We start from the raw sequence: 27,299 nt of genomic DNA on the forward strand, positions 1-27,299 counted from the left end.
GTCCCTACGCTCAGTAGGTGCACGACAGACAAACAGACACAAGCAAAGGGAAATGGGGCAGTTGCCCACGGCAACACCGTGAGCAACAAGAGAGGTGAACGAGCCGAGTCAAACCAGGAGTGTACGAGGTACCAAACGCAGAGCAGGAGAGTAGTCAGTAAGCCGGGGTCAGTATGAAGCAAGGTCAAATAGCTAGAAGCTGCAGCAAGGCGAGGAAACCACACGAGAAGAATCACAAGCAAAGGAATAACAGGAAAGGCAGGTATAAATAGACAGAGGGCGGGAGCTAGCTCCGTCTGGCCAGGCTGTGATAGGCTCTCCCACTCCTAAGCCTGCCATCCTGAGTGGTGGAAGATGGAGTCCTTCTCACAGACATAGAACCAGGTGCAGACTGATTACCCATGGGCGTATACACAGAAGTTGTGCCTGGCAGATCCTTTACAGTACCCCCCTTTTATGAGGGGCCACCGGACCCTTTCTAAGCTGACCTGGTTTATTGGGGAAACGAAGGTGGAACTTCCTGACCAATACCCCAGCGTGAACATCTTGGGCGGGTACCCAAGTCCTCTCCTCAGGCCCGTATCCTCTCCAATGGACCAGGTACTGGAGGGAGCCTTGGACCATCTTGCTGTCCACAATCTTGGCCACCTCGAATTCCACCCCCTCAGGGGTGAGAACGGGAACAGGAGGTTTCCTCGAGGGAGCCAAGGACGGGGAGCAGCGTTTAAGGAGGGAGGCATGAAACACGTCGTGTATACGAAAAGATGGGGGCAACTCCAGTCGGAAGGAGACAGGATTGAGGACTTCAATGACCTTATACGGCCCTATAAACTGGGGAGCAAACTTCTTGGACGGGACCTTAAGGCGCAAGTTCTTAGACGATAACCACACCAGATCCCCGACCATAAACAAGGGGTTAGCAGAACGTCTTCTATCAGCCTGAGTTTTTTGTACGCTCTGGGACGCCTCTAGGTTCTTCTGAACCTGGGCCCAGACTGTGCACAGTTCCCGATGAACGACCTCTACCTCGGGATTGTTGGAACTACCAGGTGAAACGGAGGAGAACCGTGGATTAAACCCAAAATTACAGAAAAAGGGGGAGACCCCTGACGAGTTACTGACCCGGTTATTAAGGGAAAATTCGGCGAGGGGAATGAATGAGACCCAATCATATTGACAGTCAGAGATAAAACACCTTAAATATTGTTCTAGAGACTGATTAGTCCTCTCAGTTTGGCCATTAGTTTCAGGATGGAAGGCAAAGGAGAAGGACAGATCAATCTCCAACTTTTTACAGAAGGCTCTCCAAAACAATGAAACAAATTGTACCCCTCTGTCCGAAACAATATTGACAGGAACCCCATGGAGACGCAGGATGCGTTTGACAAACAAGGTAGCTAATGTCTTAGCATTGGGTAGTTTCTTGAGGGGCACAAAGTGGCACATCTTACTGAAGCGGTCTACTACAACCCACACCACCGACTTGCCTTGAGATGGAGGCAAATCGGTGATAAAATCCATGGAGATATGGGTCCAAGGTCTCTGGGGAATGGGCAACGAACGCAGTAAGCCCGTTGGTCGGGACCTGGGAGTCTTGGACCTAGCACAAACCTCACAAGCGGCGACGTAGGCCTTAACGTCTTTAGGCAACCGAGGCCACCAATAGTTTCTGGCAATGAGGTGTTTGGTACCCAGGATGCCTGGATGGCCAGATAGTGCGGAGTCATGATTTTCCCTAAGTACCCTTAGCCGGAATTGCAGGGGAACAAACAGCTTGTTCTCAGGAAGGTTCCCGGGAGCTGAACCTTGATCAGCCGCAATTTCAGAGACTAAATCAGAATCAATAGAGGAAATGATTATACCTGGAGGCAAAATACAAGCAGGATCTTCCTCCGAAGGAGGGCTGGCCATGAAGCTACGCGACAGTGCATCAGCCTTAATATTTTTAGACCCAGCCCTATAGGTAACCAAAAAGTTGAATCTGGTAAAAAATACCGCCCATCGAGCTTGTCTCGGGTTTAGCCTCCGGGCAGATTCTAGGAAAACCAGATTCTTGTGGTCGGTAAGGACCGTTACCTGGTGCCTAGCCCCCTCCAGGAAGTGGCGCCACTCTTCAAATGCCCATTTAATGGCTAAGAGTTCGCGGTTGCCAATATCATAGTTACTCTCAGTGGGCGAAAACTTCCTGGAGAAGTAGGCACAGGGACGGAGATGGGTGAGGGACCTGGTACCCTGGGACAAGACAGTCCCCACTCCCACCTCGGATGCGTCAACCTCCACGATAAATGGCTCCATTTGGTTGGGCTGGACCAGCACCGGGGCCGAGATAAAGCACTTCTTAAGGACCTCAAAAGCCTGGACAGCCTCAGGAGGCCAGTGGAGGAGATCAGCACCTTTGCGAGTGTGGTCCGTGAGAGGCTTAGGGATGACCGAGAAGTTAGCAATAAATCTCCTGTAATAATTAGCGAACCCCAAGAAACACTGTAACACCTTCAGGGAGGCAGGTTGGACCCATTCCGCCACAGCCTGGACCTTGGCGGGGTCCATGCTGAATTCATGAGGAGTGAGGATTTGACCCAAAAATGGTATCTCCTGCACCCCAAACACACATTTTTCGGTTTTAGCAAACAGTTTGTTTTCCCGAAGGACCTGGAGCACCTTCCTGACATGCTCAATGTGGGAGGACAAGTCCTTCGAAAACACAAGTATGTCATCAAGGTACACTACAAGAAATACCCCCAGGTAATCTCTCAAAATCTCATTTATGAAATTCTGGAAGACCGCGGGAGCATTACACAACCCAAAGGGCATGACGAGGTATTCGAGATGACCTTCGGGCGTGTTAAACGCAGTCTTCCACTCATCCCCCTCTTTGATGCGGATAAGGTTATACGCCCCCCGTAGATCAAACTTAGAGAACCATTGGGCCCCCTGAACTTGATTAAAGAGATCAGGAATCAAAGGAAGGGGATACTGGTTCCTTACAGTGACCTTATTCAAGTTATGGTAGTCAATGCATGGCCTAAGACCACCATCCTTCTTCCCCACGAAGAAGAAGCCAGCACCTACCGGAGAAGAAGAGGGACGAATGTAACCCTTGGCCAGGCATTCCTGGATATACTCTCTCATGGCTTTACGTTCGGTACAAGAAAGATTAAATATCCTACCCTTAGGGAGCTTAGCTCCTGGTACCAAATCGATAGCGCAATCGTATTCTCTATGAGGAGGTAACACTTCGGAGGCCTCCTTAGAGAAAACATCAGCGAAGTCCTGAACAAACTCAGGAAGCGTGTTCACCTCCTCAGGGGGAGAAATAGAATTAACAGAAAAACATGACGTCAAGCATTCATTACCCCATTTGGTAAGCTCCCCAGTATTCCAGTCAAATGTGGGATTATGCAACTGCAACCAGGGAAGGCCTAGAACCAAATCGTACGATAATCCCTGCATCAACAGTACAGAGCACTGCTCCAAATGCATGGAGCCCACAAGGAGTTCGAAAACAGGGGTATGCTGTGTAAAATAACCATTAGCAAGAGGAGTGGAGTCGATACCCACTACCGGGACAGGTTTAGGCAAATCAATCAAAGGCATAGCTAGAGACATAGCAAATTCCACAGACATGATATTAGCAGAAGACCCTGAATCCACGAAGGCACTGCCGGTAGCAGACCTACCACCAAAAGAGACCTGAAAGGGAAGCAAGATTTTATTACGTTTCATATTTACGGGAAATACCTGTGCACCCAAGTGACCTCCCCGATGGTCACTTAGGCGCGGAAGTTTTCCGGCTGCTTATTCTTACGCCTAGGACAGGTGTTCACTTGATGCTTGTCATCCCCACAATAGAAGCAGAGACCATTCTTCCTGCGGAACTCTCTACGTTGTCGGGGGGACACGGAGGCCCCGAGTTGAATAGGTACCTCCGAGTCTTCCGTGGAAGAGCGAAGCAACGGGACCTTGGGAGGCATCATGGGGGAGTCAGAGGGGAAAACACAAAAACGTTCAAGTTGTCGTTCCCTGAGACGTCGGTCAAGTCGTACCGCTAAAGCCATAACCTGGTCTAAGGAGTCAGAACAGGGATAGCTAACTAGCAGGTCTTTCAGGGCGTTCGACAGACTCAACCTAAACAGGCACCTTAAGGCAGGGTCATTCCACCAAGAAGCTACGCACCACTTCCTAAAGTCAGAACAATACTCCTCCACAGGTCTCTTACCCTGACGTAAGGTCACCAGCTGACTCTCGGCAAAGGCAGTCCTGTCAGTCTCGTCATAAATGAGTCCGAGAGCAGAAAAGAAAAGATCAACGGAGGAAAGTTCAGGGGCGTCAGGAGCCAGGGAGAAGGCCCATTCTTGGGGCCCTTCCTGGAGCCGGGACATAATTATACCCACCCGCTGGCTCTCAGAACCTGAGGAGTGGGGCTTTAAGCGAAAGTAGAGCTTACAACTCTCCCGAAAGGAGAGAAAAGTCCTCCGGTCCCCTGAGAACCGGTCAGGCAACTTGAGGTGGGGTTCAAGAGGTGAGGGGCACTACCATGGTAGCGTCAGGCTGGTTGACCCTCTGAGCCAGGGCCTGGACCTGTAGGGAGAGACCCTGCATTTGCTGAGCCAGGGTCTCAAGGGGGTCCATAGTAGTGTGAGGGACCAGGGTAGCCTAGGTATATGGGCTTGTGATTATGTAATGACAGGGGGGTAGGGAAACAGACAGTGAGCCCTAATCTACCCACCACTCAGTCCCTGCCTACTTGCAACGACCCGCCCTAGGCGACGGGGTACAACTGGGCGACGGTCCCTACGCTCAGTAAGTGCACGACAGACAAACAGACAAGGGGACACAAGCAAAGGGAAATGGGGCAGTTGCCCACGGCAACACCGTGAGCAACAAGAGAGGTGAACAAGCCGAGTCAAACCAGGAGTGTACGAGGTACCAAACGCAGAGCAGGAGAGTAGTCAGTAAGCCGGGGTCAGCATGAAGCAAGGTCAAATAGCTAGAAGCTGCAGCAAGGCCAGGAAACCACACGAGAAGAATCACAAGCAAAGGAGGAACAGGAAAGGCAGGTATAAATAGACAGAGGGCAGGAGCTAGCTCCGTCTGGCCAGGCTGCGATAGGCTCTCCCACTCCTAAGCCTGCCATCCTGAGTGGTGGAAGATGGAGTCAGTCTCAGAGACATAGAACCAGGTGCAGACTGATTACCCATGGGCGTATACACAGAAGTTGTGCCTGGCAGATCCTTTACAAAACCAGTGGGTCACCAGACTACATCTCTGGCCACAAGGGAATGACATTAGAGATGTGGTCATATCTATCTGTAGTACAGCACAGGTCTTGGAAAGGTCTAGCGCTGTATACATGTCGTGCCCCGGTATCGTGGGGTGTTGGTCCAATTTTAGTGTTTGTTTAAAAGGAATAGAGTGAATGTGACTAGTGTCTTACACAGGAGGTGATGGGCGTGCGCGTGCACAGGAGGTGATGGGCGTGCGCGTGCACAGGAGGTGATGGGCGTGCGCGTGCACAGGAGGTGATGGGCGTCCGTGTGCACAGGAGGTGATGCGCGTGCACAGGTGATGCGCGTGCGCGTGCACAGGTGATGCGCGTGCGCATACAGGAGGTGATGCGCGCGTGTACAGGAGGTGATGCGCGCGTGTACAGGAGGTGATGTGTGTACAGGAGGTGATGTGTGTACAGGAGGTGATGCGCGCGTGTACAGGAGGTGATGCGCGCGTGTACAGGAGGTGATGCGCGCGTGTACAGGAGGTGATGCGCGCGTGTACAGGAGGTGATGCGCGCGTGTACAGGAGGTGATGCGCGCGTGTACAGGAGGTGATGTGCGCGTGTACAGGAGGTGATGTGCGTGTGTACAGGAGGTGATGTGCGTGTGTACAGGAGGTGATGTGTGTACAGGAGGTGATGTGTGTACAGGAGGTGATGTGCGTGTACAGGAGGTGATATGTGGGTAAGAGCTGGGTGGTATGTGTGGGCAGTGGGTGGGATGTGTGTAAGAGCTGGTAAGTGCGGCAGTGAATGGTATGTGGGTAGGTGATATGTGTGGACAGCAGGTGATATGTGGGTAAGAGCTGGTATGTGTGGGCAGTAGGTGGTAGGTGTGGGCAGCAGGTGATATGTGGGTAAGAGCTGGTATGTGTGGGCAGTGGGTGGTATGTCACCTAACGTGTCCCAGATAGCTCAGTGAGATTCCTTCAGCTCATACCACACCTTGATTTGCGTCACTTGGCATCTTATCTGGTGCTTCGCCTTGCACACCATGGGGTGACATCCGGGTGGTGAGGGCTGGTGTGGTGCTCGAGGATGTGCACAAGCTGCTGGTATTTTATATAAACATCTGGGAGTGGCAGGAGATACTCAGTGTCCTCACACCTGGCATCAAGAGGGGCATGAGCAGTGTAGAGACTGCGGCCCTCAGGGGCCCTGACACTGCTATTGCTGTATAAACACACTATATAGAAAAACACATTATATACACACTGTATACACATGCACTATATACACACTGTATACACATATACTATCTACACACTATATAGTGGTATTATGTGAGCAGTGTATGGTGGTACTATTAGAGCAGTGTACGGTGATATTATGTGGGCAGTGTAGGGTGTAATAATTTGTGCAGTGTGTGGCGGTATTACGTGAGCAGTGTATGGCGGTATTACGTGAGCAGTGTGTGGCGGTATTACGTGAGCAGTGTGTGGCGGTATTACGTGAGCAGTGTGTGGTGGTATTACGTGAGCAGTGTATGGTGGTATTACGTGAGCAGTGTGTGGTGGTATTACGTGAGCAGTGTGTGGTGGTATTACGTGAGCAGTGTGTGGTGGTATTACGTGAGCAGTGTGTGGTGGTATTACGTGAGCAGTGTATGGTGGTATTACGTGAGCAGTGTATGGTGGTATTACGTGAGCAGTGTATGGTGGTATTACGTGAGCAGTGTATGGGGGTATTACGTGAGCAGTGTATGATGGCATTACGTGAGCACTGTATGGGGATATTATGTGAGCAGTGTATGGTGGTATTATGTGAGCAGTGTATGGTGGTATTATGTGAGCAGTGTATGGTGGTATTATGTGAGCAGTGTATGGTGGTATTATGTGAGCAGTGTATGATGGTATTATGTGAGCAGTGTATGGTGGTATTACGTGAGCAGTGTGTGGTGGTATTACGTGAGCAGTGTGTGGTGGTATTACGTGAGCAGTGTGTGGTGGTATTACGTGAGCAGTGTGTGGTGGTATTACGTGAGCAGTGTATGGTGGTATTACGTGAGCAGTGTATGGTGGTATTACGTGAGCAGTGTATGGAGGTATTATGTGAGCAGTGTATGATGGTATTATGTGAGCAGTGTATGGTGGTATTATGTGAACACAGTATGGTGGTACTATATGAGCAGTGTATGGTGGTATTATGTGAGCACTGAATGGTGGTACTATGTGAGTAGTTTATGGTGGTATTATGTGAGCAGTGTATGATGGTATTATGTGAGCAGTGTATGGTGGTATTATGTGAGCAGTGTATGGTGGTATTATGTGAGCAGTGTATGGTGGTATTATGTGAGCAGTGTATGGTGGTATTATGTGAGCAGTGTATGGTGGTATGTGAGCAGTGTATAGAGGTATTATGTTAGCAGTGTGTGGTGATATTATGTGAGCACTGTATGGCGGTATTGTGTGAGCAGTGTATGGCGATATTATGTGAGCAGTGTATAGAGGTATTATGTGAGCAGTGTATGGTGGTATTATGTGAGCACTGTATGGTGATATTATGTGAGCAGTGTATGGTGGTATTATGTGAGCAGTGTATGGTGATATGTGAGCAGTGTATAGAGGTATTATGTGAGCACTGTATGGCGATATTATGTGAGCAGTGTATGGCGGTATTATGTGAGCAGTGTATGGCGGTATTATGTGAGCACTGTATGGCGGTATTATGTGAGCAGTGTATGGTGGTATTATGTGAGCACTGTATGGTGGTATTATGTGAGCACTGTATGGTGGTATTATGTGAGCACTGTATGGTGGTATTATGTGAGCACTGTATGGTGGTATTATGTGAGCAGTGTATGGTGATATTATGTGAGCAGTGTATGGCGGTATTATGTGAGCAGTGTATGGCGGTATTATGTGAGCACTGTATGGCGGTATTATGTGAGCAGTGTATGGTGGTATTATGTGAGCACTGTATGGTGGTATTATGTGAGCACTGTATGGTGGTATTATGTGAGCACTGTATGGTGGTATTATGTGAGCACTGTATGGTGGTATTATGTGAGCAGTGTATGGTGATATTATGTGAGCACTGTATGGTGGTATTATGTGAGCAGTGTATGGTGATATTATGTGAGCACTGTATGGCGGTATTATGTGAGCAGTGTATGGCGATATTATGTGAGCAGTGTATAGAGGTATTATGTGAGCAGTGTATGGTGGTATTATGTGAGCAGTGTATGGTGGTATTATTAGAGCACTGTATGGTGTTATTATTTGAGCAGTGTGTGGTGGTATTATGTGAGCAGTGTATGGTGGTATTATGTGAGCAGTGTATGGTGGTATTATGTGAGCAGTGTATGGTGGTGGTATGTGAGCACTGTATGGTGGTATTATGTGAGCAGTGTATGGTGGTATTATGTGACCAGTGTATGGTGCTATTATGTGACCAGTGTATGGTGGTATTATGTGAGCAGTGTATGGTGGTATTATGTGAGCAGTGTATGGTGGTATTATGTGAGCAGTGTATGGTGGTATTATGTGAGCAGTGTTTGGTGGTATGTGAGCAGTGTATGGTGGTATTATGTGAGCACTGTATGGCGGTATTATGTGACCAGTGTATGGTGGTATTATGTGAGCACTGTATGGTGGTATTATGTGAGCAGTGTATGGTGGTATTATGTGAGCAGTGTGTGGTGGTATTATGTGGGCAGTGTATCGCGGTATTATGTGAGCACTGTATGGTGGTATTATGTGAGCAGTGTATGGTGGCATTATGTGAGCAGTGTATGGTGGTATTATGTGATCAGTGTATGGTGGTATTATGTAAGCAGTGTATGGTGGTATTATGTGAGCACTGTATGGTGGTATTATATGAGCAGTGTATGGTGGTATTATGTGAGCAGTGTATGGTGGTATTATGTGAGCAGTGTATGGTGGTATTATGTGAGCACTGTATGGTGGTATTATGTGAGCAGTGTATGGTGGTATTATGTGAGCAGTGTATGGTGGTGTTATGTGATCAGTGTATGGTGGTATTATGTGACCAGTGTATGGTGGTATTATGTGAGCACTGTATGGTGGTATTATATGAGCAGTGTATGGTGGTATTATGTGAGCAGTGTATATTGGTATTATGTGAGCAGTGTATGGTGGTATTATGTGAGCAGTGTATGGTGATACTATGTGAGCAGTGTATGATGGCATTACGTGAGCACTGTATGGGGATATTATGTGAGCACTGTATGGCGGTATTATGTGAGCAGTGTACGGTGGTATTATGTGAGCAGTGTATGGTAGTATTATGTGAGAAGTGTATGGTGATATTATTTGAGCAGTGTATGGTGGTATTATTTGAGCAGTGTATGGGGATATTATGTGAGCAGTGTATGGTGGTATTAGGTGAGCACTGTATGGGGATATTATTTGAGCACTGTATGGTGGTATTATGTGAGCAGTGTATGGTGGTATTATGTGAGCAGTGTATGGTGATATTATTTGAGCCGTGTATGGTGGTATTATGTGAGCACTGTATGGTGGTATTATGTGAGAAGTGTATGGCAGTATTATATGAGCACTGTATGGTGGTATTATGTGAGCAGTGTATGGTGGTATTATGTGAGCAGTGTATGGGGGTATTATGTGAGCAGTGTATGGAGGTATTATGTGAGCAGTGTATGGTGATATTATGTGAGCAGTGTATGGTGATATTATGTGAGCAGTGTATGGGGGTATTATGTGAGCAGTGTATGGCGGTATTATGTGAGCAGTGTATGGTGGTATTATGTGAGCAGTGTATGGTGGTATTATGTGAGCAGTGTATGGTGATATTATGTGAGCAGTGTATGGGGGTATTATGTGAGCAGTGTATGGCGGTATTATGTGATCAGTGTATGGTGGCATTATGTGAGCAGTGCATGGTGGTATTATGTGATCAGTGTATGGTGGTATTATGTGATCAGTGTATGGTGGTATTATATGAGCAGTGTATGGTGGTATTATGTGATCAGTGTATGGTGGTATTATGTGAGCAGTGTATGGCGGTATTATGTGATCAGTGTATGGTGGTATTATGTGAGCAGTGCATGGTGGTATTATGTGAGCAGTGTATGGTGGCATTATGTGAGCAGTGTATGGAGGTATTATGTGAGCAGTGTATGGTGATATTATGTGAGCAGTGTATGGTGATATTATGTGAGCAGTGCATGGTGGTATTATGTGAGCAGTGTATGGTGGCATTATGTGAGCAGTGTATGGAGGTATTATGTGAGCAGTGTATGGTGATATTATGTGAGCAGTGTATGGTGGTATTATGTGAGCAGTGTGTGGTGGTATTATGTGAGCAGTGTGTGGTGGTATTATGTGAGCAGTGTGTGGTGGTATTATGTGAGCAGTGTATGGTGGCATTATGTGAGCAGTGTATGGGGGTATTATGTGAGCAGTGTATGGCGGTATTATGTGAGCAGTGTATGGTGGTATTATGTGAGCAGTGTATGGTGGTATTATGTGAGCAGTGTATGGTGATATTATGTGAGCAGTGTATGGGGGTATTATATGAGCAGTGTATGGCGGTATTATGTGAGCAGTGTATGGTGGTATTATGTGAGCAGTGTGTGGTGGTATTATGTGAGCAGTGTATGGTGATATTATGTGAGCAGTGTACGGTGGTATTATGTGAGCAGTGCATGGTGGTATTATGTGAGCAGTGTATGGTGATATTATGTGAGCAGTGTATGGTGATATTATGTGAGCAGTGTATGGTGGTATTATGTGAGCAGTGTATGGTGGTATTATGTGAGCAGTGTACGGTGGTATTATGTGAGCAGTGCATGGTGGTATTATGTGAGCAGTGTATGGTGATATTATGTGAGCAGTGTATGGTGGTATTATATGAGCAGTGTATGGTGGTATTATGTGAGCAGTGTATGGTGGTATTATGTGAGCAGTGTATGGTGATATTATGTGAGCAGTGTATGGTGATATTATGTGAGCAGTGTATGGTGGCATTATGTGAGCAGTGTATGGTGGCATTATGTGAGCAGTGTATGGTGGTATTATGTGAGCAGTGTATGGTGGTATTATATGAGCAGTGTATGGTGGTATTATGTGAGCAGTGTATGGCGGTATTATGTGAGCAGTGTATGGTGATATTATGTGAGCAGTGTATGGTGATATTATGTGAGCAGTGTATGGTGATATTATGTGAGCAGTGTATGGTGGTATTATGTGAGCAGTGTATGGTGGTATTATATGAGCAGTGTATGGTGGTATTATGTGAGCAGTGTATGGTGGTATTATATGAGCAGTGTATGGTGGTATTATGTGAGCAGTGTATGGCGGTATTATGTGAGCAGTGTATGGTGATATTATGTGAGCAGTGTATGGTGGTATTATATGAGCAGTGTATGGTGGTATTATGTGAGCACTGTATGTTGGTATTATGTGAGCAGTGTATGGTGGTATTATGTGAGCAGTGTATGGTGGTATTATGTGATCAGTGTATGGTGGTATTATGTGAGCAGTGTATGGTGGTATTATGTGAGCAGTGTATGGTGGCATTATGTGAGCAGTGTATGGTGGCATTATGTGAGCACTGTATGGGGATATTATTTGAGCAGTGTATGGTGGTATTATGTGAGCAGTGTATGGTGGTATTATGTGAGCAGTGTATGGTGGCATTATGTGAGCAGTGTATGGTGGCATTATGTGAGCAGTGTATGGTGGTATTATGTGAGCAGTGTATGGGGGTATTATGTGAGCACTCAGAGCCAAGTCTCCTTGCTTCCAGGTCACGTTGTTTGGGAGTGTCGGTCTGTCCTTGTATGTTCAGAAATAGATGTAAATTCCAGAGTGTTAGACGTCTGTTCCTCCCAGGAGGTAATACTGTGTTAGGTTTTATCATTGCTGACGCTCGGGGTGTACGTTTTATCCTCCACATTGACCAGATTTATGCCTTTTTTTGGCGCATTTTACTCCAAATTAGTGTCCTACCTGCTACTCCGCAGTTATTAACCATTTGTGCCAGAATTTGAAGCTATTTGCCCCATATGCTCGTCAGTTTCTAAAAGTGGACGTGGCTTACAGATTAGCCAAGATTTCAACACATTTATAAAAACTGCGCAATACTCCCGCACGCGGACCCCGGCGTAGGAATAGCGGCGTATTGTTACACAGTGTAAAATGTAATTGCAGTAATGTACGTGGTGACTGAGCGATAAAAGAAGGAAACACGCAGTTATAAAATGTCGCCACTTATAACAGAGTTTATAGATCACGCAGACGAGGGCGCCACCAATAACACCGGCAGTCAAGGTGACAGCGCCCAATGACATCATCGCCTCCACAGAACGACATCACCCTCTACTGACAGTGGTGAACGGCGCGGCCCGGGGTCACATGACATCCAGTGTTATATCACGTCACGTGGCAGCGTGCCCGCAGGACCATTCTATGTATGAGGTTGGGGCCCCCCTCCAGTTTGCTGAGGCGGATCGCTGGGAAGTGGTGCGCACTGGTAATCGGCGATTGTCGCGCTTCAGTAAAGGAGGATTTACAAAAACTTATTTTATTTATCTATCGAGCTGGAATAACGTTTCCTGGTGGCAGATTCCCCCTCCCGTACATTATATTCTGTATTACACACATTCAGGCCTCTCCCACCAGCTGCAGCAGTGACTAATAGAGCAGAGTGCAGACTGCCACTTATTAACCCCTCATAACCAACCCACTACTGCCCCGTACCACATCATGACAAAACGTACGTCGCCCCCTGGTGGTCACAGACTGGTATGAGCATGGAAACATTGTACACCACCACACCCGGATCCAGCAAGAAAAATCGAATCACAAGGCAGATGTATCTAAGCTTATGTGTGATACGGTCTGCTGAGCTGTGTATCTAATCCCCTCATGTGTGATAGTGTCTGCTGAGCTGTGTATCTAAGCTTATGTGTGATACTGTCTGCTGAGCTGTGTATCTAATCCATCAAATGTGATACAGTCTGCTGAGCCATGTATCTAATCCCATCTTGTGTGATACTGTCTGCTGAGCCGTGTATCTAATCCCATCATGTGTGATACTGTCTGCTGAGCTGTGTATCTAATCCTATCATGTGTGATACTTTCTGCTGAGCTGTGTATCTAATCCTATCATGTGTGATACTGTCTGCTGAGCCGTCTATCTAATCCTATCATGTGTGATACTGTCTGCTGAGCTGTGTATCTAATCCTATCGTGTGTGATACTGTCTACTGAACCACTGTATCTAATCCTATCATGTGTGATACTGTCTGCTGAGCTGGGTATCTAATCCTATCATGTGTGATACGGTCTGCTGAGCTGTGTATCTAATCCTATCACGTGTGATACTGTCTGCTGAGCTGTGTATCTAATCCTATCATGTGTGATACAATCTGCTGAGCTGTGTATCTAATCCCATCATGTGTGATACTGCCTGCTGAGCTGTGTATCTAATCCTATCATGTGTGATACTGTCTGCTGAGCTGTGTATCTAATCCTATCATGTGTGATACTGTCTGCTGAGCTGTGTATCTAATCCTATCATGTGTGATACTGTCTGCTGAGCTGTGTATCTAATCCTATCATGTGTGATACAATCTGCTGAGCTGTGTATCTAATCCCATCATGTGTGATACTGCCTGCTGAGCTGTGTATCTAATCCTATCATGTGTGATACCGTCTGCTGAGCTGTGTATCTAATCCTATCATGTGTGATACTGTCTGCTGAGCTGTGTATCTAATCCTATCATGTGTGATACTGTCTACTGAACCACTGTATCTAATCCTATCATGTGTGATACTGTCTGCTGAGCTGTGTATCTAATCCTATCATGTGTGATACTGTCTGCTGAACTGTGTATCTGATCCTATCATGTGTGATACTGTCTGCTGAGCTGTGTATCTAATCCTATCATGTGTGATACTGTCTGCTGAGCTGTGTATCTAATCCTATCATGTGTGATACTGTCTGCTGAGCTGTGTGTCTAATCCTATCATGTGTGATACTGTCTACCATGTATCTAAGCTCTCCATACTTGCTGGCTTTTGCAGGGACTCGGTGAATAACCAGGCTGCTGCAGATCCTCTTTGCTCCTCTTTATTGTCGTCATACTATGTAATTAGTGAATGGTGAGCCTGGCCCCCCCCTGTGTGATTGCCCCGCCCCTGTGTGATCGCCCTGCCCGTGTGATCGCCCTGCCCCTGTGTGATCGCCCCGCCCCTGTGTGATCGCCCCGCTCCTGTGTGATCGCCCCGCTCCTGTGTGATCGCCCCGCTCCTGTGTGATCTCCTCCGCTCCCTTTCATACACCTGTATAACACAAGGGTTCATAGACCGGAGCATGCGGAGGCCTCTGTACATGCGTGTGCGCATGCGTGTTCTGTGCATCTCATGTGTCGTCTTCTGAGGTCCACGTGTAGAAAAAGGAAGACAGAAAGAGCTTCACCCTCCGCAAAAAGAAAAAGTTCATAAAAAGTGGTGACTAGAAGTTATACTGTGCACGGCCCGGAGGGGAGGAGACGGTGGGTCCAGCCCGGTGGGATGAAGAGACGAGGACATCGGCCACAGAGAGCCACATATCTAACAGTCCACCATCTCCAGCCGTACTCCGCTGCGGCCTCCCGGAGGGGACCCTGCTACCGGGGGTGGGGAGGAGACGGTGGGTCCAGGCCGGTGGGATGAAGAGACGAGGACATCGGCCACAGAGAGCCACATATCTAACAGTCCACCATCTCCAGCCGTACTCCGCTGCGGCCTCCCGGAGGGGACCCTGCTACCGGGGGTGGGGAGGAGACGGTGGGTCCAGCCCGGTGGGAAGGAGACGGAGGATGAAAAGATGAGGACACCGGCCACAGAGAGCCACATATCTAACAGTCCACCATCTCCAGCCGTACTCCGCTGCGGCCTCCCGGAGGTCCCCTGGTGGAGTCGTCTGGACTATGGTGTCGCTCCCGGCCTCCCTGGGGGCTTTCACTCCGCTTTGGTAAACCCCCCAATCGTCACCTTGCGCTCGTGTTTGATGGACACCAACTCCTGTAACTGAAGAGCGCCCCCTCCAATGAAGCAAAAGGCTGGACATACAGGAGCGGAGCAGTCCACGGTGCCCTCCCACAGACTGCGGTGCGACACGGCATCAAAAAATCCCACGCGACCCTTCTCATAGTCCAGGCAGATGCCCAGCCGCGGGGGCAGAGGAACCGTGCAGCCCGATGGGTCCCGGGAGGTGGGGGTCGCCCCATGAGGCTGCAGGATCTTCCCCATTCCAATGGTCAAGAAGCAGAAGGACGGAGACACGTCCATGGTCGCATCTTCTGCCCCCGAGTCATGGCCACTGTCCGGATCATACCTGCTGGAAAGAAGAACGGGACAGAAGATGGGGCCCGAAACCAACAATCAGAACACACAACGACGGGAGCGATGGAGATATATATACTGATCACTATCACAGCAGCACTGGATATATATATACTGATCACAGCAGCACTGGATATATATATATACTGATCACTATCACAGCAGCACTGGATATATATATACTGATCACTATCACAGCAGCACTGGATATATATATATATATACTGATCACTATCACAGCAGCACTGGATATATATATACTGATCACTATCACAGCAGCACTGGATATATATATACTGATCACTATCACAGCAGCACTGGATATATATATACTGATCACTATCACAGCAGCACTGGATATATATATATATATATATACTGATCACTATCACAGCAGCACTGGATATATATATACTGATCACTATCACAGCAGCACTGGATATATATACTGATCACTATCACAGCAGCACTGGATATATATATACTGATCACTATCACAGCAGCACTGGATATATATATATACTGATCACTATCACAGCAGCACTGGATATATATATACTGATCACTATCACAGCAGCACTGGATATATATATACTGATCACTATCACAGCAGCACTGGATATATATATACTGATCACTATCACAGCAGCACTGGATATATATATATATATATATACTGATCACTATCACAGCAGCACTGGATATATATATATATATACTGATCACTATCACAGCAGTACTGGATATATATATACTGATCACTATCACAGCAGCACTGGATATATATATACTGATCACTATCACAGCAGCACTGGATATATATATATACTGATCACTATCACAGCAGCACTGGATATATATATACTGATCACAGCAGCACTGGATATATATATACTGATCACTATCACAGCAGCACTGGATATATATATATACTGATCACAGCAGCACTGGATATATATATATACTGATCACTATCACAGCAGCACTGGATATATATATACTGATCACTATCACAGCAGCACTGGATATATATATATACTGATCACTATCACAGCAGCACTGGATATATATATATACTGATCACTATCACAGCAGCACTGGATATATATATATATACTGATCACTATCACAGCAGCACTGGATATATATATATACTGATCACTATCACAGCAGCACTGGATATATATATACTGATCACTATCACAGCAGCACTGGATATATATATACTGATCACTATCACAGCAGCACTGGATATATATATATACTGATCACTATCACAGCAGCACTGGATATATATATACTGATCACTATCACAGCAGCACTGGATATATATATATACTGATCACAGCAGCACTGGATATATATATATACTGATCACAGCAGCACTGGATATATATACTGATCACTATCACAGCAGCACTGGATATATATATATACTGATCACTATCACAGCAGCACTGGATATATATATACTGATCACTATCACAGCAGCACTGGATATATATATATACTGATCACAGCAGCACTGGATATATATATACTGATCACTATCACAGCAGCACTGGATATATATATATATACTGATCACAGCAGCACTGGATATATATATATATACTGATCACTATCACAGCAGCACTGGATATATATATATACTGATCACTATCACAGCAGCACTGGATATATATATATACTGATCACTATCACAGCAGCACTGGATATATATACATACTGATCACAGCAGCACTGGATATATATATACTGATCACTATCACAGCAGTACTGGATATATATATACACTGATCACAGCAGCACTGGATATATATATATATATATATACTGATCACTATCACAGCAGCACTGGATATATATATACTGATCACAGCAGCACTGGATATATATACTGATCACTATCACAGCAGCACTGGATATATATATATATATATATATATACTGATCACTATCACAGCAGCACTGGATATATATATATACTGATCACAGCAGCACTGGATATATATACTGATCACTATCACAGCAGCACTGGATATATATATATACTGATCACTATCACAGCAGCACTGGATATATATATACTGATCACAGCAGCACTGGATATATATATATATACTGATCACAGCAGCATTGGATATATATATATATATACTGATCACAGCAGCACTGGATATATATATATACTGATCACTATCACAGCAGCACTGGATATATATATACTGATCACAGCAGCACTGGATATATATATATACTGATCACAGCGGCACTGGATATATATATACTGATCACAGCAGCACTGGATATATATATATACTGATCACAGCAGCACTGGATATATATATATACTGATCACAGCAGCACTGGATATATATATACTGATCACAGCAGCACTAGATATATATATATATACTGATCACAGCAGCACTGGATATATATATACTGATCACAGCAGCACTGGATATATATATATATACTGATCACTATCACAGCAGCACTGGATATATATATACTGATCACAGCAGCACTGGATATATATACTGATCACTATCACAGCAGCACTGGATATATATATATACTGATCACTATCACAGCAGCACTGGATATATATATATACTGATCACTATCACAGCAGCACTGGATATATATATACTGATCACTATCACAGCAGCACTGGATATATATATATACTGATCACAGCAGCACTGGATATATATATACTGATCACAGCAGCACTAGATATATATATATACTGATCACAGCAGCACTGGATATATATATATACTGATCACAGCAGCACTGGATATATATATATACTGATCACTATCACAGCAGCACTGGATATATATATACTGATCACAGCAGCACTGGATATATATACTGATCACTATCACAGCAGCACTGGATATATATATATACTGATCACTATCACAGCAGCACTGGATATATATATATACTGATCACTATCACAGCAGCACTGGATATATATATATACTGATCACAGCAGCACTGGATATATATATATACTGATCACTATCACAGCAGCACTGGATATATATACTGATCACTATCACAGCAGCACTGGATATATATATATACTGATCACAGCAGCACTGGATATATATATACTGATCACAGCAGCACTGGATATATATATATATACTGATCACAGCAGCACTGGATATATATATATACTGATCACAGCAGCACTGGATATATATATATATACTGATCACAGCAGCACTGGATATATATATATATACTGATCACAGCAGCACTGGATATATATATATACTGATCACAGCAGCACTGGATATATATATATATATACTGATCACAGCAGCACTGGATATATATATATACTGATCACTATCACAGCAGCACTGGATATATATATATATATATATATACTGATCACTATCACAGCAGCACTGGATATATATATATACTGATCACTATCACAGCAGCACTGGATATATATATATACTGATCACTATCACAGCAGCACTGGATATATATATATACTGATCACTATCACAGCAGCACTGGATATATATATATATATATACTGATCACTATCACAGCAGCACTGGATATATATATACTGATCACTATCACAGCAGCACTGGATATATATATATACTGATCACTATCACAGCAGCACTGGATATATATATATATACTGATCACTATCACAGCAGCACTGGATATATATATACTGATCACTATCACAGCAGCACTGGATATATATATATATACTGATCACTATCACAGCAGCACTGGATATATATACTGATCACTATCACAGCAGCACTGGATATATATATACTGATCACTATCACAGCAGCACTGGATATATATACTGATCACTATCACAGAAGCACTGGATATATATATACTGATCACTATCACAGCAGCACTGGATATATATATACTAATCACAGCAGCACTGGATATATATATATACTGATCACTATCACAGCAGCACTGGATATATATATACTAATCACAGCAGCACTGGATATACTTCTAGTATTGTTTGGCTCTTACCTGGGACTGACCACATCCTGGGGCATCTGAAATAGCTCTTGCAGTTTATTCTCCTGCCCTACGCCCACTTTGACCACGTAGGAGCTGGGGTCCACAGAACACTCCCAGTAGTATCGCCCCTGTGTGATGGCCACGTCCCCCAGCACCAGCTCCATGGACACATGACAGCTCGTCATTAACCGCTCTGCAGCAAACAACATGGGCACCCCAGGAACACTGCGCACTGCCCTGCGATCCTTACTGACCACCAGCCGATCCCGGGGAAATCCACAACTACTGTCCAGGAAGAAGTTCAGCACTGAAGAGAAGACCAGAAACCAGAATTGTATATAGGATGATAATAACATGTGATCTGATGATACGGTGACATGTACACGGGATAATAACATGTGATCTGATGATACGGTGACATGTACACGGGATGATAATAACATGTGATCTGATGATACGGTGACGTGTACACGGGATAATAACATGTGATCTGATGATACGGTGACGTGTACACGGGATGATAATAACATGTGATCTGATGATACGGTGACGTGTACACGGGATGATAATAACATGTGATCTGATGATACGGTGATATGTACACGGGATAATAACATGTGATCTGATGATACGGTGACATGTACACGGGATGATAATAACATGTGATCTGATGATACGGTGATATTTACGCGGGATGATAATAACATGTGATCTGATGATACGGAGATCTGTACACGGGATGATAATAACATGTGATCTGATGATACGGAGATATGTACACGGGATGATAATAACATGTGATCTGATGATACGGTGACGTGTACACGGGATGATAATAACATGTGATCTGATGATACGGTGACGTGTACACGGGATGATGATAACATGTGATCTGATGATACGGTGATATGTACACGGGATGATAATAACATGTGATCTGATGATACGGTGATATGTACACGGGATGATAATAACATGTGATCTGATGATACGGTGACGTGTACACGGGATGATAATAACATGTGATCTGATGATACGGTGACATGTACACGGGATGATAATAACATGTGATCTGATGATACGGTGACGTGTACACGGGATGATAATAACATGTGATCTGATGATACGGTGACATGTACACGGGATGATAATAACATGTGATCTGATGATACGGTGACGTGTACACGGGATGATGATAACATGTGATCTGATAATACGGTGATATGTACACGGGATGATAATAACATGTGATCTGATGATACGGTGACATGTACACGGGATGATAATAACATGTGATCTGATGATACGGTGACATGTACACGGGATGATAATAACATGTGATCTGATGATACGGTGACGTGTACACGGGATGATAATAACATGTGATCTGATGATACGGTGACATGTACCCGGGATGATGATAACATGTGATCTGATGATACGGTGACGTGTACACGGGATGATGATAACATGTGATCTGATGATACGGTGATATGTACACGGGATGATAACATGTGATCTGATGATACGGTGACATGTACACGGGATGATAATAACATGTGATCTGATGATACGGTGACATGTACCCGGGATGATGATAACATGTGATCTGATGATACGGTGACGTGTACACGGGATGATAATAACATGTGATCTGATGATACTGTGATATGTACACGGGATGATAATAACATGTGATCTGATGATACGGTGATATTTACGCGGGACTATAACATGTGATCTGATGATACGGTGACATGTACACGGGATGATAATAACATGTGATCTGATGATACGGTGATATGTACACGGGATAATAACATGTGATCTGATGATACGTGACATGTACACGGGATGATGATAACATGTGATCTGATGATACGGTGATATGTACACGGGATGATAACATGTGATCTGATGATACGGTGATATGTACACGGGATAATAACATGTGATCTGATGATACGGTGACATGTACCCGGGATGATAATAACATGTGATCTGATGATACGGTGATATGTACACGGGATGATAATAACATGTGATCTGATGATACGGTGATATGTACCCGGGATGATGATAACATGTGATCTGATGATACGGTGATATGTACACGGGATAATAACATGTGATCTGATGATACGGTGATATGTACATGGGATGATAATAACATGTGATCTGATGATACGGTGACATGTACCCGGGATGATAATAACATGTGATCTGATGATACGGTGACATGTACCCGGGATGATGATAACATGTGATCTGATGATACGGTGATATGTACACGGGATAATAACATGTGATCTGATGATACGGTGATATGTACACGGGATGATGATAACATGTGATCTGATGATACGGTGACATGTACACGGGATGATAATAACATGTGATCTGATGATACGGTGACGTGTACACGGGATGATGATAACATGTGATCTGATGATACGGTGACATGTACCCGGGATGATAACATGTGATCTGATGATACGGTGACATGTACAAGGGATGATGATAACATGTGATCTGATGATACGGTGATATGTACACGGGATAATAACATGTGATCTGATGATACGGTGACATGTACACGGGATGATAATAACATGTGATCTGATGATACGGTGACATGTACCCGGGATGATGATAACATGTGATCTGATGATACGGTGACGTGTACACGGGATGATAATAACATGTGATCTGATGATACGGTGATATGTACACGGGATGATAATAACATGTGATCTGATGATACGGTGATATTTACGCGGGACGATAACATGTGATCTGATGATACGGTGACATGTACACGGGATGATAATAACATGTGATCTGATGATACGGTGATATGTACACGGGATAATAACATGTGATCTGATGATACGGTGACATGTACACGGGATGATGATAACATGTGATCTGATGATACGGTGATATGTACACGGGATGATAACATGTGATCTGATGATACGGTGATATGTACACGGGATAATAACATGTGATCTGATGATACGGTGACATGTACACGGGATGATAATAACATGTGATCTGATGATACGGTGATATGTACACGGGATGATAATAACATGTGATCTGATAATACGGTGATATGTACACGGGATGATAATAACATGTGATCTGATGATACGGTGATATGTACACGGGATGATAATAACATGTGATCTGATGATACGGTGATATTTACGCGGGATGATAACATGTGATCTGATGATACGGTGACATGTACACGGGATAATGATAACATGTGATCTGATGATACGGTGATATGTACACGGGATGATAATAACATGTGATCTGATGATACGGTGATATGTACCCAGGATGATAATAACATGTGATCTGATGATACGGTGACATGTACCCGGGATGATAATAACATGTGATCTGATGATACGGTGACATGTACCCGGGATGATGATAACATGTGATCTGATGATACGGTGATATGTACACGGGATAATAACATGTGATCTGATGATACGGTGATATGTACACGGGATGATGATGACATGTGATCTGATGATACGGTAACGTGTACACGGGATGATAATAACATGTGATCTGATGATACGGTGATATGTACCCGGGATGATGATAACATGTGATCTGATGATACGGTGATATGTACACGGGATGATAACATGTGATCTGATGATACGGTGATATGTACACGGGATAATAACATGTGATCTGATGATACGGTGATATGTACATGGGATGATAATAACATGTGATCTGATGATACGGTGATATGTACACGGGATGATAATAACATGTGATCTGATGATACAGTGATATGTACACGGGATGATAATAACATGTGATCTGATGATACGGTGATATGTACACGGGATGATGATAACATGTGATCTGATGATACGGTAACGTGTACACGGGATGATAATAACATGTGATCTGATGATACGGTGATATGTACCCGGGATGATGATAACATGTGATCTGATGATACGGTGATATGTACACGGGATAATAACATGTGATCTGATGATACGGTGACATGTACACGGGATGATAATAACATGTGATCTGATGATACGGTGATATGTACACGGGATGATAATAACATGTGATCTGATGATACGGTGATATGTACACGGGATGATAATAACATGTGATCTGATGATACAGTGATATGTACACGGGATGATAATAACATGTGATCTGATGATACGGTGACATGTACACGAGATAATAATAACAAGTGATCTGATGATACGGTGATATGTACACGGGATAATAGCATGTGATCTGATGACACGGTGACATGTACACGGGATGATAACATGTGATCTGATGATACGGTGATATGTACACGGGATGATGATAACATGTGATCTGATGATACGGTGATATGTACACGGGATGATAATAACATGTGATCTGATGATACGGTGATATGTACACGGGATGATGATAACATGTGATCTGATGATATGTGCTCAGGATGATGATAACATGTGATCTGATGATATGGTGACGTGTACACGGGATGATGATAAGTCTTGATCAGTGTGTTGACCTAAAGACTCCAATTGATAACATTTTATTACTTTTCCTTTTTTATTTCACTAGACCAGAACTATTTTTACAGCTCGTTAAGCTGGGTTACCGTCATGGCGGCTCATTAACTGGGAAACGCAAACAAATGATAAAAGTCAATGCCCTCCCTCCTGTCCGTCATAAAGATCTATAAATCTAGTGAACTGCCGGAAATATGAAGCATGACAAGACGGAGCCGAGGCTTATGGGTGATCCAGAGGACAATCAATGAGACTCCACCCTGAGTGGTCACAGAACTGCCAGGTGCAGACGTCTGACCATTTCATGTCACCTGTAACCCATCACCCGGCCTAGGACTTCTAGTCCATGACCTTCTTTACATCTAGTGCCTGGTGAATACAGCAGGACTGGGCTACATATGTAAGGAGCCGGCCCTGTTTCATCAGCCCCTTTGAGGGAGTCCTTCAGTGACGGGCTGATTGTTGGGGGTACTGCTGCTGGGACCCTCCACGATCAGCTGTTGACACTGGTGTAACAAACTGATCACTATAGAGGACATTGATTTCAACGAACATCCACGTAACTCAAGGACACGAATAGTCCTCCGAAGCTAGAGACAACCGTGTCGTGGCTCTACAGAACCGTCCTGGCTGACCCCCTCTAAAACCTAGTAATATGCCATATGAAAGGGGTTCAATTGGGGAGCACCCCAAAAAAATCTATAGGGCCATCAGACAATTTCAGGCCAAAGGGTAGAAAGGATGAGAAAACCACTATTGTTTCCCTAGAAATACACAGTCCACGGATCTGCCGCCCCTCCACCAGCACCGAGATACCCAATGTACAGCAGTGAGGACATCCCACGGATTTCCCTGCCACTTAACCGTGGACTAAAAAGGACTATAAAAGGAACCCAGCAAGACCTCCAGCTCACTGTCTACGGTGGCTACTTCCCCAAGAGTCAAACATCTCCGGACCCTGATGGGGTCACTCACCTGGAGCTGGTGGGGTGTGTAGGTAGATGTCCTCACTGTACTCCCCGTATCCAGCTTTGTTGTAGCCCCTCACCCTCAGCACGTACACGCTGTCAATATCTGGACCCTCTAAGATGGTGCTGAGGCTCCACACCTCCTCTCGTCGTTGCCATAGCTTTAGGGTTTTGTGTTTGGGGTCGATTTTTCGATACTCTATAGTGTAGTGCCAGGCAGGTGCCGAGTCCTGGGGTAGGCGCCAGCTCAGGTAGATCTGATCGTAGGCGTAAGTCCGCTGAGTGTCAATGACAGGAGCATCCGGAGCTGTAGAAGAAGCGTTGACAATGAGAGTCAGAGGGGAAGGGCGGCAGAGGCTGCAGGATAAACAGAAGGGACACGGGGAGCTTTCCATGCTAAGATAGAGGGAAGAGAGAGACCTCATTACTGCAGATCCCAGGTCAAAGAACAAGCAGGAAGACGCAGGCAGAGAGTCAATCCAAGGAACCTGGAGAAGAGGTGGAGGAGGATGGAGGTATGAAGACGCAGGAGAAGGTGGAGGAGATGGAGGGTGTGAGGAACAGACAAAGCCATGAAAATATCCTAAACACAGTCTGTCTGAAGTAAGGAGATAGATGTAAGTCTGGCCCGAGGCCGGGTTACTCTCAGTAGTATGGGGCACAGGAGGAAAGTTGAGAGGAAGGGGTTAGGAGTCTCTGGGCAAAAGGTTGGGGTGGTCACTTGCCTCTGCTATCTCCTGGACTGTGCATCACCCTGAGAGCCCTACAAACAGAGAGAGGGACATGTGGGTCTGAGAAGGGCCACGGACGGGCTAACAGAAAACCTCCGGGAGGTGGTGAGGTCTCTGCTATCATTCGGGAGACCACTACAGACATGAAGGCTCCTTAAAGCGACCTTGAAATGAATGGAAGTCAATGACAAAGCGTTAACATTCAGCATATGCAGCAGATCTCCTGTCCATCCGGACCACATGTAGGACCTCGCCCATTGCTCAGTAGCCTGGACCACAAGATTCATTCATAGTCCACTGATTGAGAGGAGGTGACCCCATACTTACAAAGTGTGACCCGGAGGGTGCTGTATGGTCAGGGGCCCGGGTCATTCTGAACACTCTGCACCAATTCATATATCGTGAGATGCAGAGATCTGGAGATGAGTGAGCCGGCGGTTGAGAGGTCATGATGAAAGGGTCATGGATGGGAGATCCCTTCACACCATATAAGCCATGATGAGGATGACCCTGGAGATACAATGCCATGTAATGTACGCCCTCCGCAGTGTAATAGTGGCTGCATTTACCTCGGACAAAGGTCAGTTCTGTCAGTAGCTTCAACTCTCTGCTGACGTCCAGTTTGATGGGGTGCAGGGGGCCACAGGCCGCAGACCGGAAGCCCTGGACGGATTCTATAGCTCGCATAATGCTGAGGACAAGAAACGGCCAAGTTTAAAGTGGCGTCCCCTGGACTCTGCACCCATTACCCTCACAGATCCCTTAGACTCGATCATCCATGGTTCTCCAGGTGTATCTGGACCCCTATAGCCTGGTTCATCATCCCTTCCCCCTCATACATTCCCCATGTGTTTCCACCTCCATTCTTCCCATGGGACATACCGTTCATGTAGCTGCTTTGCCGCAAGGACAAAACATGGCTGCTCGGTCTCCTTCATCACCTCATGGGCATAGCTGACCAGTCCTGAGTTCTCCAACAAGGACTGACGCTCCCACACCTGGGCCTCCAGAATGCGGCGGCGCTCCCGTTGTCGCTCTGTGATGTCCCGTGTCAGTACAGCTTGTTTCTCATCAAGGGCAGAGCGCAGAGCCCCAATAAGCTGCAGAACCTCTTCCTGGGCTTTGGTTCCATTCAGCTGTTGAGAGGATTCTGGGTAATAACTGACTTAGCAAGTGAATAACTAAGAGGCGGGGGTTAGAGAGTCAGGAGGTGGGGGGGTTAGAGAGTCAGGAGGTGGGGGGGCTAGAGAGTCAGGAGGTGGGGGGTTAGAGAGTCAGGAGGTGGGGGGGGTTAGAGAGCCAGGAGGTGGGGGGGTTAGAGGGTCAGGAGGTGGGGGGGGTTAGAGAGTCAGGAGGTGGGGGGGGGTTAGAGAGTCAGGAGGTGGGGGGGTTAAAGG

The 27,299-nt window shown here is 45.3% G+C and overlaps 1 protein-coding gene across 1 annotated transcript; it reads right to left on the bottom strand.

Moving 5' to 3' along the window:
• Positions 1–14,416: 14,416 nt before the first annotated feature.
• TRIM46 (tripartite motif containing 46) lies at positions 14,417–27,063 on the bottom strand (the record flags this gene model as incomplete). Its single annotated transcript, XM_075848784.1, has 5 exons — positions 14,417–15,580; positions 19,642–19,939; positions 25,179–25,478; positions 26,472–26,593; positions 26,785–27,063. Coding segments are annotated over 5 exons (1,378 nt in total), but the record flags the coding sequence as incomplete, so codon positions are not given.
• Between the last annotated feature and the right edge of the window lie 236 nt (positions 27,064–27,299).

This window comes from Rhinoderma darwinii, unplaced genomic scaffold (assembly GCF_050947455.1).
Source record: "Rhinoderma darwinii isolate aRhiDar2 unplaced genomic scaffold, aRhiDar2.hap1 Scaffold_483, whole genome shotgun sequence".
Taxonomy (NCBI): Eukaryota; Metazoa; Chordata; class Amphibia; order Anura; family Rhinodermatidae; genus Rhinoderma; species Rhinoderma darwinii.